At 42.2% G+C, this 14,849-nt stretch overlaps 1 protein-coding gene across 1 annotated transcript; it reads left to right on the top strand.

Moving 5' to 3' along the window:
- The first annotated feature begins 374 nt into the window (after nt 1-374).
- LOC127637741 (fish-egg lectin-like) lies at nt 375-2,267 on the top strand. The gene is made up of 6 exons (XM_052118981.1): nt 375-476; nt 695-782; nt 889-1,116; nt 1,207-1,418; nt 1,634-1,761; nt 1,897-2,267. Exons 2-6 carry the CDS (start codon nt 725-727, stop codon nt 2,036-2,038), a joined length of 768 nt encoding a protein of 255 aa, XP_051974941.1. The 5' UTR covers nt 375-476; nt 695-724; the 3' UTR covers nt 2,039-2,267.
- Nucleotides 2,268-14,849: the final 12,582 nt, after the last annotated feature.

The following is a 14,849-nucleotide window of genomic DNA, read 5'->3' as shown; positions in this document are numbered from 1 at the left end:
GCTTCCACCAGGTCATTTTAAATATTATGTCTATGTATCAATTAATCAAACAAACCAACCAACAAACAAATAAATAACTAAATAAAAAAAGACATAAAACATGTGAGAAGAATTGTTCAATCAATGCACATTAAGCATGACATGTGCTGTTATCAAAGTGCATTGACATGAACATGACATGTGCTGTTATCAAAGTGCATTGACATGAACATGACATGTGCTGTTGTATACCTGATTACATAGTTTTTGCTAATTATTCTTCAACGTGACAATAGATCCTCATTCCTGTGCATAATTATCTAAAGCAGGTTTTCCTTGCCAATTATGAAACAAGCTGCAACTATATAAACTGGACTGCCCCACAACATTTCCAAACATCATTGAAGCAACAAACAGAAGTTTGGCTCCTGTAGTCTGAGAAGGGGAGGTTGCACATTGACTGCTGAATCCACTGACACATCGAAGAACAAGAGAAGGTTGGCTTTAATAACTACTGCAAAATAATTATTGTAATGTTGGATTACAATGTTCATTTCTTTAGATTTTGCATTTCGAAAAAAAAAAAAAAATTGTCTTATGTATTTCAAGTGCTCAAATGGAATTAATTAGAAGGACACATAGATGGCAAACTGTGTATATTTAGACAAACAATTTCCTAAATTCATGGGCATAAATGATTTCTGTTTACCAACAGGACCAGGCAAATACTCTACGTGGTGAAAAAATGAAAGCTTATCAGTGCATCCTGCTACTTTGTAGCTGCCAGTTCCTCTACACTCTGGGTAAACTATGACTGTCTTTTTAGAGATTTATAATTGTATTATAATAATAAAAATGAAATATTTTATTTAAAAAAAACATTAATATTTTATTGTATTTTTCACATAGCTATAGAGTGTGAAGTGTTAAGTGGTACGCTGAAGCAGATAGATGCTGGGATAGGCTTAGTGGGCGGAGTGAACGATGCAAATGAAGTTTTCCTACTGATTGGGAACAGTTTTCTAAGGATAAATGCATCCTTGAAGCACTTCAGCATTGGACCTGCTGGAGAGCTCGGTGTGAATTCAGCGAACATTGTTTTCAAGTTTCAGAGTGGTAACTTTGTGCAGATTTCAGGTAAAAACAGTTTAAATGCCTTTCCTATGTGCAGAGTCACAACACATGGCTTTAATGTGTATTGTAACAATCTCTTCATTGTACTGTTAGCCATTTTCAAACAGGTGGATGCAGGAGGTGACCAAATGATTGCAGGTGTTTCTCCTTTGGATGAGGTCTTCTGCTTAAATAAGGAAGCTAACAACAATGGGCCGAGAAGCAATTTCATTTTGACAAAACTTCCAGGAAAGTTGAAGTACTACAGCTGTGGCCCATACAGCTGTTGGGGAGTGAACCCTTCTAGCAATGTCCTCCTCTTAAAGGTAAGGGTAAAATTTAGAGTAAAGTTTTAACAGTTCATGATAAAGACTGAGGAGGAAAGGGATTTCGGGGTTGCAATGTAGGCGTCATCAAGTTAGGCAGCTTTAGCTACAGTATATGCAGCAAAATACTTGTCACTGTAAAGGAATTGGAAACAAATGTTGCTTGGTGGCCATGTCTAGAGAGAGTTGTCTGAATATCTTGTTTTGTTGTACAGAATGTTACAGGGAATAACTGTTTAGGGTCTGGTATCTTTAATGTAATAAATGGAACCCTGTCCATGGTTGAAGTTGGAACTGATGGCAGTGTCTATGGGGTTGACACTCTGGGGAATCTATTGCAAAGGTGAGCTGATAGTTAAAACACTGAAAACTTGATTTTAGATTTCTGTTGTCAAAAAATGATCTTTTCAATAAGATAATGATTTTCTGATGTAAATCACGCAGTATATGAAAGAACTATTACACTTGTCTATTTTAGAAATAACGTCTCATCAATCAATCCTGCTGGCTCAAGCTGGACATCAATTGTTGTATGTCCAAATGGCCATAAACATGTGAGCTTTGATCTGGGGAGGCTGTGGGTCGTCTGTAGTGATGGATCCATCAGGAGATGCATTTGAATTTCCATCATATTTATCATTCCAGCAACACCACTATCATTATAAACAGAAAATTTTAATGATTCTTGCTTTTCAATTAATATCTTTCTATTTCCTTTCTTTGCTGTTGAGCGGATAAAGCTTTATTATTAATATGTTTATTATTAAAAGGTTTAAATAGCTTTAAGAATGTCTATTGCATCAGTGTTGGTTTATTTTGTGAGTTGTAACAACATTGTGTTATACTGTAGTTCTATTGTGAGGTGTCAATAAAGGTTACATGCAGATGCACAAATTAATTGGATTGTTACATCTATTTTTCTTCATAATAAAATGATCACTAGATAAATATAATACTATAATATGTGTTATAGTACTATTGTGAGGTGCAAACAAAAGTTAAATAAAGATGCACAAATGAGCCGGATTGTTACAAAATCGGCTTATCACTAGATAATTATTATTACCGATATATTATAATTTAGTTTTCGCCAAATCACTTGCGGCTAGACTTAGCGCATGCTTGCACAGGAATATCAAAACTTCATGACCATGCACACTGACGAGAATTACATATCACATCATCAACTTATCACTGGAAATGATTAGACTAATATTATTTTCAATTAATTTACATGTTTCATGGTGGAAACACAAGACACCCATCCTCCATTTGTCAGAAAGAATGGAATGACTGTTCACAGTACACCTAGAAGATGGTTTTATAGTAGAAATTGAAAACCCATATTTTTGTTAAAGCAGCTTTTCATTTCATTTAAAATGTTATTTGAGCATGTTCTTTGAGTTATTTGTCTAAATTGTCCTTTTGAGTTGGGACTACTGTTCTAGTCGGATGAGCTTCTACATGTGAATTACCAACACAAGATCACAAGCTGGTTTTGATGTAAACTACATACTTCAGTTTCAGACAGACAGGAATATAAAGTGGCTGGACTAGCTCTGCAGTGTCCATAAAGAGAAAGCCTGCTTCCACTGTAGATACAGTGATGATTATAATGGGAGCGAGTTTTAGTTTTGCTGCTTTGTCATGTTCCGCACATGCAGCTCACTTGACTGAACATACTGTACATCCTATATTAAGCAACATGGCAAAACAGGGTTAAACAGGGCAAACAAATAATAATTAAAACAAATTATAATAATTATGATAATTTAAGTTTTGTTTTTTCATAATGACTGACATGACGCTTGCCAAAGTATAGGGCCATGGTCTTATTAGCCAAACATGTTCTGTGGCCTATGGGTTGGAGTATTCTCCATGCAAACAATATACTGTATACAACAATATATATACATATAATATATACTACAATATGTATAGTATATATGTGTTTCTGTCCACAAAAATCTAGTACCATAGTGTTGTTTTAGATTTGTATAGTTACTTGTAGTGGCCAATTCAAGTTAATTTGGAACACTGTACATATACAGTAACATGCTCAGTGCCATTGCCAAACCGAATAGAATATAACATGTCTGTTATTCTGTGCATGGGATAAAACTTGTGGAGCGAACAAAGAACCACCTCACGTGTGCTCAGAACAAAGCTGCACACAATTAGCGTTTGCAGACTGTTCGATTAAATCACAGCACTTTGTGGTTTAATATTCATAAAAGGTCCTATCTTGATTTCAGGGATGTCGTAAAATATGTATATATCAATTATTGTTCGGCACGTCATATTATTTATATTTTTGAGGCATCAATATAACATTAGCCCAGTCGACACTTAAATTAGAAGACTAATTTATTTGCTTTACAATGGCGTAAAAGCTTTGGAAAACCACAAAAGGGAGATATAACATTTACTAAAGCTGTCGCAGATAGTTGTGGTGGATCACAATACACACAAAAGTTACGAGGGTTTTATACTTCTTCAAAGAGACATTGATGAGTTTGCAGATAAGTGTATGAAACTGGTGTAGCTGCGCAAACGGCACGATTAGAAATTATGACGTTTATTATGAAAGTTTCATTTAAACTGTCAAACGACAAAAAGACATACTTGTAACTGAAAATACATTGTGTAGGCTACATATATACAATATATCATCCAGTGTTGACTAGAGTAAACAATCTGTGTACTTTGATAATGATTTGGGTCGAATTTAATGGAAAACCAAGCGAGTTGCATTCAGTGGCACTTAAGAAGGTGCAGCCTCCAGAGTTGAGGCTCATCCTCTGTCAGTCGCGGTGAGTGTAATGTAATAAAACATAATTGTTTTGAATTTTAAAATGTATAATTTTCTGGTGTGCTAACCCCTATAATTTACCCTGCTGCTCAGACTTTACCAAAGTTGTGTTGAGAAATATGCTTTAGAAGACAAAGAATATTGTGCAACAAACAGCCTTATTTACATATGAAAAAAATCCTGTTATACTGTACGTACATGTATATCAATAATCATTTAGAAAATCTTCCAATTATGCAACAAAGACATGTTGTTTTTGCAATATTTTCTATTTATCACATCACATTCAATTTAGACTGCAAGCTCACAACTTCAGTATCATTCTTTTGCAGTTCCGCTGGAGATCCAGTAGCGGCAGAAAGCTGCTGCTGAAAAGTTGTGCAGGAAACAATGAGTAAAACCATTGCATTGTTTTGAAATGACTGCACTAGTACTACATCATAAACAAAAGCATCATTGGTTACCAAATTAGGGAAGCGGGTAACAGGCTCACATACGTGGCTGCCCTGCCATTACATTCTGGAACTCTTCAAACATTATGGACAAATGGCAGTACTTTCAGGTCCACGTTAGTCCCTAAATCCTTATATATGGTCTTTGCAGCTTTGAATTTAGAAATTAATCAAATTAATATCAAATTAATCATTGTAATTGCCATCTGAGAGGTAACTGTTTCAGCTCTATGAGATAATGCGTGGACTCTTAAATAAATATTCTGGATCCAGTTAATTTGCTTTCGATTCATTTGCCTCATGTTTGGTATTTAAGTTTTGGAAAATCACAACCAAGCAATTGTCAACCCTTCTTGCCCATTGGGTATCAGTAAAGCATGGTGCTATTTGACTGGATGATGAGTGAGGCAGATGGAGATGACAGAGTCAGTTGTAAAATGATAGAGATGTGTAGCAGTCACACCCGCATACTGAAGGTGGGAAGTTGCTAATTACTAGAACAAACTCTGGTGTATGTAGAGGCTTTCATCAACACTCTTTAGTGAGGCAGCACATCATAGCTGTGTGTGGAAGAGGGTAATTAAAGACCTGTGTCTCAAGCTGTGCATGTCTTTGCTTATGATGTGAAGTGTTGGGAATGGCAGAGGTTGAGCTGAGTTTATAGGGATCGATTTTAATTAGAGTGGGATCTGTGTGAACAAAGTTTTATAGCATTTTTTGCTGCAGCCAGCTGAGGCAAGCCTGTACATTATGTTTCCAAGGGCGTAGATTTGGCTTGAACATTATATTGTACTTCCTGAAGGTTACCTCATCCCCATCTCCCCTGGAATCTATGCCCTTGTGTGTTTCACATACCAGCCCATAGGAGATATTGTGAATTTACTCTACTGAATTTATGGTGGACAAGGAAACAGTATCAATCAATTGTTCTCTCAGACTTTCAGAACACAGCACTTTATGGTCAGAAATCACCATGGTAATGCATCAACCCTGACTGGACGAATTAAATAAGAGCACAGTGCAGCCTTGTGGCGATGTGGAATACTACACCTTCCAGGTTCACAATTTCTAAATATGACTGTGATATTTCTCCATTCACAAACACACATCATACTACTCGAAATTCTCCCCAGAGCTAGAGAAAAGAGATCAAATTCCTCAAATTTATTGCAACCATGTGAGTATGTCCTAATATAAACAAAATTGCATAAATTGCATGTAAAGTTTTCTGAAATAGTATGTGGTATATTACAGAACCTGCTATTTTATTTTATTTAAGTTAAAAAGTACGAGAGGCTATAGTTAGTATATAGTCACGACCTAATACTGGGCTTTCTGTTTTAAAAAATATATTAAATGTAATGCAGAATATTTTTTTTTTAAGTGTACAATGGTGAATTAATCCTTTTCAGATAAGTGTCAGAATTCTTTTTCAAAGGATGTAAATTCAGGTACTTAATCCTCCAAGAGATCTGCCTTAATGCAGAGTTCAGCTATAACCATGTTCTACAGGGTTGCCGAAATACACTGCCTGACCAAAAGATGTGGTAGGTTTGTAGGACACTTTTCACAGACCTCATGATCAGACTCTTCTAAAATTACCTCAACAACTCTGTAATACTTACAGATGGTAACGGAGGAAGCTGGGACCAGCTTGACAAACACATAGACATTTAATAACACTTTTCAGTGTATAAAAAACAAAACGTCTTGGTTACTGATGTTGTAGACATTGATGTCGATGTAGTGACACTAGGGGATCAATTTTGATAGCCCCAATCACCTTTGCTTGAAATAGAAAAGTGGAATTTGCATGCCAATCTCCACCCCGGACATATAGTATAAAAGGAGATGGTGTATACCACTCATTCAGATTTATGCTGAGGAGCCGATAGAGAGTCCCAGCCATGTCAGCGGCCGGTTTAGCACCATGGCAGGTGGGACACAATGTCTCGTCTCCTCCATCAGGAAACAGAGGTTACATCAGTAACCAAGATGTTCCCTGTGTGTCACTCACTTGACGTTTTGTCGATGTAGTGACACTAGGGGTTCCTATAGGAAATGCTGCAGGCATTGAACCATGTCACGAGGTATGGAAGAGTGGACGGGCAAATTGCTGCGTGCCTCACAGCGAGCGCCCAACCACGTCGTGACCTTTCGGTGAGTTAGGTAAGGCATCTCCCTAGTCCCGTTAATGGGGGAGGCACTTACCCAAGGAGGCTACCAGCGGAGCCTTTCGTGATTTGCTGTTAAGCAATTTCCCACCAAGCACTTTCTAAAATATTGCTGAGAAGTAACCGAGTTCATCAACGAAAAGTGCTAAAGAATTAAAGAGGCATCTGGGGTTCACCAGATACAGGAAATAGGGGAAAGAAGAAAGGCAAGCGGTACACCCAACCAGCCGCCTGGCCTACCTGCTGTTACCGCGTAGCACTCGGGTTTAAACCAGCTCTATGCGTAGGTTGTAAATCCTCACTAAGGGATTGGGTGCAGCCCAACCCACAGCTCTACATACAGTATCTCACAAAAGTGAGTACACCCTCACATTTTTGTAAATATTTGATTATATCTTTTCATGTGACAACACTGAAGAAATAACACTTCACTGCAATGTAAAGTAGTGAGTGTACAGCTTGTATAACAGTGCAAATTTGCTGTCCCCTCAAAATAACTCAACACACAGCCATTAATGTCTAAACTGCTGGCAACAAAATTGAGTACACCATTAGGTGAAAATGTCCAAATTGGGCCCAAATTGTCAATATTTTGTGTGGCCACCATTATTTTCCAGCACTGCTTTAACCCTCTTGGGCATGGAGTTCACCAGATCTTCACAGTTTGCCACTGGAGTCTTCTTCCACTCCTCCATGACAACATCACAGAGCTGGTGGATGTTAGAGACAGATGCTCAATAGGGGTTAGGTCTGGAGACATGCTTGGCTAGTCCATCACCTTCACCCTCAGCTTCTTTAGCAAAGCAGTGGTCGTCTTGGAGGTGTGTTTGGGGTCATTATCATGCTGGAATACTGCCCTGTGGCCCAGTCTCCGAAGGGAGGGGATCATGCTCTGCTGCAGTATGTCACAGTACATGTTGGCATTCATGGTTCCCTCAATGAACTGTAGCTCCCCAGTGCCGGCAGCACTCATGCAGCCCCAGACCATGACACTCCCACCACCATGTTTGACTGTAGACAAGACACACTTGTCTTTGTACTCCTCACCTGGTTGCCGCCACACATGCTTTACACCATCTGAACAACATATGTTTATCTTGGTCTCATCAGACCACAGGACATGGTTCCAGTAATCCATGTCCTCAGTCTGCTTGTCTTCAGCAAACTGTTTGCGGGCTTTCTTGTGCATCCTCTTTAGAAGAGGTTTCCTTTTGGGACGACAGCCATGTAGACCAATTTGATGCAGTGTGCGGCGTATGGTCTGAGCACTGACAGGCTGACCCCCCACCCCTTCAACCTCTGCAGCAATGCTGGCAGCACTAATATGTCTATTTCCCAAAGTCAACCTCTGGATATGATGCTGAGCACGTGTAACACTAACGAGTCACATGACACCGGGGAGGGAAAATGGCTAATTGGGCCCAATTTGGACATTTTTACTTAGGGGTGTACTCACATTTGTTGCCAGCTGTTTACACGTTTATGGCTGTGTGTTGAGTTATTTTGAGGGGACAGCAAATTTACACTGTTATACAAGCTGTACACTCACTACTTTACATTTTAGCAAAGTGTAATTTCTTCATTGTTGTCACATGAAAAGATATAATCAAATATTTGCAAAAATGTGAGGGGTGTACTCACTTTTGTGAGATACTGTATGTCTGCTAGAGAGGCCCCCCTTGCCAGTGCCAAGGAGGACACAACACCTATAGTGGAGTGCACCCAGACTCCCAAGAGGCTGGGTGCATCCACAATCCAATGGGACAGCCTCTGCTTGGAGACAGCTTTCCCCTTCTGCTGTCCCCCAAAACAGACAAAGAGCTACTCTTAGCATCTAAAGCTCTGCGTGCAGTCCAGATAGATGTGCAGGGCACAAACTTGACACAGCAATGACAAGGCTGGGTTTTCCTCCTCTGAAGGGAGTGCTTGCAGGTTCACCACCTGGTCCCGAAAGGGAGTGGTGGGAACTTTGGGCACGTAACCTGGCCGGGGTCTCAAGATCAGGTGAGAGTGTGCTGGCCCAAACTCCAGGCATTCGCTGGTGACAGAAAGCACTTGCAGGTCCCCCTCCCTCTTGATGGAAGTGAGTGCCACCAGGAGGGCCATCTTCAGAAACAAAGTGCTGAGCTCGGCCTGCTCCAGGGGCTCAAAGGGGGCTCTCTGTAGGGCAGGTATGACCACAGAGAGATCCCAAGAGGGAATCAAGCGCAGTCTAGGAGGATTCAACCTCCTTGTGCCCTTGAGGAACCTGTTGATCAGGTCACGCTGTCGTGAGGGTCTCACTTTCAGGGTAGAGGGAGACAGCCATCTCTCCAGCCCTTCCTGAAGGACAGACAGCACAGACCGAGGTGCATCTCTGTGGGTCTTCCCCATGGGAAGAACACCAGTTTGCGAAGAGACACCACTTCAAGGCATACAGCCGCCTCGTAGAGGGGGCTCTGGTCTGAGTGATCATATTTACTTCTGCTGGCGGAAGTCCAGCTAGGTCTTCCAAGTCCCTTCCAGGAGCCAGACGTGGATATTCCAGAGGTCTGGCCGTGGGTGCTGGAGCGTGCCCTGCCCTGAGTGAGAAGGTCCCACCTCTCTAGGGGAACACCTGCCCGTAGAAATGTCAGGTCCAACCAAGGGCTGAAAGTCTGATGGCACTGTGGTGTGATGGTCCCACTCATGCCCACTTCGGGACTCGAGTCTTTAGCCAGTGTTGAAGCGGTCTCATATGTATCAACCCAAGGGGGAGAACTGCCACCGAGGATTCATATGCCCCAGGAGCCTCTGAAATTGTTTCACTGGCACCGCTACTTCTGCCTGAAGGTCTTAATGCAGGTCAGCACTGACTGTGCACGTTCCGATGTAAGATGTGCCTTGAGAGTGGCCGAGTCCAACTCCATACCGAGAAAAGAGATGCTCTGCACAGGGGAGAGCTTGCTCTTCTCCCAGTTGACCTGAAGCCTGAGTCTGATGCCAGGATGTGCTTCTGCATTAAAATCCTAACCGGAAGCCTGTGTAAGGCTTTGTTCAAGGCACGCAGATCCAAGATTGGGTGCGACCCTCCCCCTCTCTTGGGCATGATAAAATATGGGCTGTAAAATCCCTTGCGCAACTCAGCTACGGTGAAGGGTTCTATTGCTCCCTTCACCAGAAGGGTGGCAACCTCTGCCTGAAGGACGGAGACACCTTTTCCCCGCACCCTAGTGGAGCGGATGCCACTGAACCTGGGCGGGCTTCCAGCAAACTGTATCACGTAGCAGAGGCGAATCGTCCTGATGAGCCACCGCAAGGGGCTGGAGAGCGCTTACCAGGCCTCCAGCCTCCGTGAAAGTGGCACCAAGGGGTCAACTGGACTAAACGTGCCCGGGCAGGGTGGTTCACAGCAAGGCAGAGCAGGCACCCCACCTGGAAGACAGCCAAGGGGGATGTACTGCACCGCAAGCCCCCAACGGTTGCCGGTGACTTTCTCTGTGGCATGCATTTCCGCAAGTTTGAGCCACAGGTGCCACTCTTGGAATACAAGAGTGGACATCGTCCGGCCCAGGGCACGCGTTGTGACCTTTGTTGAACGTAAGGCGAGGTTGGTCACTGTATGCAGTTACTGCATCAGTCCCGGGTTGGTCCTACCGGTCTTTCCATTCATAAAGAAATGCACAAAACTCATCTTCTTCAATACTCAAACTCAATAGCTGTAACTAAGTCAAACTACTACTCTGATCTCATCTGCTCCAATGAAGGTAACTCCAGGTCTCTCTTCTCAATCATGCATAACATTTTTAACCCCCTGATTCCTTACCTTCTCACATGTACTCAAGTGAGACTTGTAATTCATTAATTATCTTTTTTAATAAAAAATCGCCTCTATTCACCAGCAATTACATTCAACCCCTTGCCTACCCCTCCCCTTTGCCCCTCCCCAATAGCTGACTCATTTTGCTGCTTTCTACTGCCCTCCTCCTCTGAAATTTCTGATCTTATCCGTAAATCAAAGTCTACAACCTGTTCTCTTGACCCCCTCCCCACAGCCCTGGTCAAAACCTGTCTCACTTCCCTCTTCCCCTTCATAACTTCCATTATTCATTCATCTCTTTCCTCTGGTATTGTCCCCTCACTTTTCAAAACTGCATCTGTCTCACCGATTCTAAAAAAACCTGGATTAGATCCCACTAACTACAATAATCTTTGTCCCATCTCAAATCTTCCATTTATTTCTAAAATACTTGAAAAAATAGTGTCTGCACAACTCCACGCCTTCCTTACCCTCAACAGTCTTTACTGAACCTTTCCAGTCTGGTTTTCGCCCTCCCATAGTACCGAAACTGCCCTAATAAAAATCACCAATGATCTACTCATAGCTGCTGATTCCGGACTCATCTCCATCCTGATCCTACTTGATCTTAGTGCGGCCTTTGATACCATTTCTCACTCTATTCTCCTGAATAGACTATCCTCTCTTGGCATCTCGCACACCCCTCTTGATTGGTTCCGCTCATATCTCTCCGACCGCACTCAGTTTATTCAACTAAAATCTTTCACATCTCACCCTTCCCCTGTCACTACTGGTGTCCCTCAAGGTTCAGTTCTTGGCCCCCTCCTTTTCATCACCTACCTACTGCCCCTTGGCAACATTTTCCGAAAATTCAACATTCATTTTCATTGTTACGCTGATGACACACAGCTCTATGTATCCAGCAAACCCACTTCCTCACTCCCCCCCCGTCCCTTACCAACTGCTTATTGGAAATTAAAGACTGGTTCACTTCAGACTTCCTTAAACTTAACAGTGATAAATCTGAACTCCTCCTCGTAGCCACCAAATCCACCATTTCCAAAATCAATAGTTTCACACTACCCATTGATAATTCCTTGGTCTACCCCTCCCCTCAGGTCAAGAGTCTGGGCGTAATCCTCGATTCATCCCTATCATTTCAGTCACACATAAATAATGTTAGCCGGTCTGCATACTTCCACCTACGCAACATTAACCGCCTCCGACCCTCACTTACCACTCACACTGCCTCCATCCTTATCCACAGCCTCATCACCTCCCGCCTTGATTACTGCAACTCCCTTCTTTTGGTCTCCCCAGAAATCTCTTCATAAACTTCAACTTCTCCAGAACTCAGCAGCTCGTGTCATCACCAGAACCCCCTCTTTTCATCATATAACCCTTGTCCTTCAGCAGCTCCATTGGCTCCCGGTTCAATTCAGAATACAATTTAAAATCCTTCTGCATACTTTCAAAGCTATCCATAACCTTGCTCCTCCATATCTATCTGCTCTCCTTCACATCGCCACCTCCTCCCGCTCCCTCAGATCCTCCTCCTCTATTCACCTCTCTGTACCCCCTGCTCGACTTGTCACTATGGGGAGCAGAGCCTTTAGCCGCTCTGCTCCCCAGCTCTGGAACTCACTCCCACCTGAACTCCGCAGTATCGACTCTCTCCCCCTGTTTAAAACCAGACTCAAAACCTACCTGTTCCAGCTTGCTTATTTGTAAATGCACTGTTCTTGTCCTTTTTTTTTATAATTTAATCATTGTTTGTTTATACTTTCATGTTCCTTGTTCCTGTTTTATTATCTGTAAAGCGACCTTGAGTGTTTAGAAAGGCGCTGTTAAATAAAATGTATTATTATTATTATTATTACCCTCGGCCTTGGCCTGGTGTACCTGCAGGATGGCCATAGTGTGCAGGATGGAAGCGGCCTGACCTGTGGTCTTGTAAGCCTTCCTCATTAAAGAGGAAGAGAACTTAAAGTCCTTGGAAGGGAGTCTTGGTCGGTCGCGCCAGGTGGCAGCGCCCTGCTAGCATAAATGCACTGCTATGTCGCGCTCTACCTGGGGAAGCTCAACATATCCCTTAGCGGCTCCACCATCGAGGGTAGTCAGAGTGGATGAGCCTGCGAAGCGTATACGGGCAGAAAAAGGGGCCTTCCATGACTTTGTTTGGTCCTCGTGCACTACCGAGAAGAAAGGCACCGGGGCGGGGCATGGCCGCGAGTCACGCTCCGAACCCAGAAACCAATCATGTAGCTGCAAATGCTCAGGGCATGGTGTAGGGTTCCACTTTAACCCAATGTTCGCAGCCGCCCGGGCAAGCACAGCTGCCATCTCAGCGTCCGCCCCATCCTGTGCTCTACTACCCATGGGCAGAAGCTCAGAAGATTCGTCCGCTTCCGATAGTAGAAGCCCACCATCTGATGCTGCAACTGAAAGCTCATCTTCGTCGCGAGCTGCAAACGACACATGAAACCCGCCCTGAGGGGGGTATCACCATAAACATCTCTTGTCCAGAAGTTACAAATCTTTGTGTTGTTTTCTGTTCTGATTTGGTCACAATATTACATCTGTGACGTTCCTGTCTGTATGAATGTAAAAGCTGCTTTTATCTCACAAAAAATAAAGAAAGGGGAAAGCTGTCTCCAAAATCAGAGAATATGATATATGTTTACATTTAGTCTGGCGGCATGAATAAAGTCTTTTCTTCATAATATTATGATGTGTTGTTTATTGACTAACATTAGTATATACACATTCAATATTTACTATAGAGTATTCACATTACAGCGCTTTTTTATTTATTACAATGTGTTACAGTAATCACATATTTTTATCACAAAATTACATTTTGGCTCTGGTATTTAAACAGCAGTATTCCTTTTTTACATTTATAAATATAAAATAAATAAATAAATACAAATTCGCCAACTTTTGTTGCATCCCACAGAACAGCACATTGAATGTAAATGGAATTTTGGTCACAAACATGCCGGCACGGTCATATGTTGATGTCAAGTGAAACAGGTCTATAGCCTTATATCTATAAATTATCTTCATTTGGGGGATTTTTACAGCATATATTGACAAATGTGATTCATTTATCTGCATATCATGTAACAGTTCACTAATTCTCTTCGAAGTAGGAAGCAGGAGCCAGATAATCAGTCCAATGTAAGTCTTTTTATTCAACTCATCCCTCATCCAACTTGAATGGAACGCAGCATAACCATGTACCCTGACGAAACTAAATTTATTGTAAGCAACATTTATATCGCAAATATTATTAGATAGATTTTCCAAAGATCTCCTTGGTAGATTCATATGAAAAATTATTATTTTTGAATATTTGTACGCTGTGACATAATGTGTGATGCCCATAGGCATAGGGTGTCTTATTCATTTTGAAGCTGTGTTTTCTTAATGGCATGAATCACACCGAAGGCATGGACTGATCAGGTGCACCCTTTTTAGTTAGATCAGTCAGCGTGTTGGCGACGGTTATTAATTTGGGGCCACACCTGCCCATGACCCATGTGTAAGCCCAGATACCAAAATTCCACCTGCCCAACTGTGCACTTCTTTGTGTTTGCCATGAGTTCCGACTGTCTCAATGACCTCAGAACAGCCCTCATATACGGCAGGTGCTGCTGCCAATCACTACTGAAAATTGTGATGTCATCTAGATAGGCAGTGGCTTAAGCAGCATGCGGTCTGCGGATTCTGTCTTGTCTGAAACGTAGCCGGAGCCCCAAACAAACCGAATGGAAGCGCCACAAATTGGTGTAGTCTGAACAGTGTGGAAAATGCCACTGGACATTGGAGTTAAGGGAACCTGTCAATATCTCTTCATCAAATCCAGTGTCAAATAAAAGCGAGCCATGCCTAAATCTGAGGCATCGGATACGCATAAACTTTAGACACCACATTGACTTTTCTATAATCCACACAGAACCGGGCCGAGCCATTGCTCTTAGAAACCAGAATCACCGGACTGGCCCAGTCACTGTGGGATTTTTCTATTACCCCCATGTCCATAATGGACTTAAATTCTTCCCGAGCTACTTCTTTTTTTGTGCTCGGGTAATCAGTAGGGACGACTACGTACCACTACCGCTGGGGTCGTTTTCGAGGTGGGTGCTCTATGAGATTCAAACGACCAGGAAGAGGCGAGAAGACATCGGGAAAATTCTCCTTGCAATCTGGCAACCTCCATAACTTGGTATG

Source organism: Xyrauchen texanus, chromosome 45, assembly GCF_025860055.1.
Source record: "Xyrauchen texanus isolate HMW12.3.18 chromosome 45, RBS_HiC_50CHRs, whole genome shotgun sequence".
NCBI classification, from domain to species: domain Eukaryota; kingdom Metazoa; phylum Chordata; class Actinopteri; order Cypriniformes; family Catostomidae; genus Xyrauchen; species Xyrauchen texanus.
Note: the sequence above shows the minus strand (reverse complement) of the source record. Positions and strands in the feature narration are given on the sequence as shown.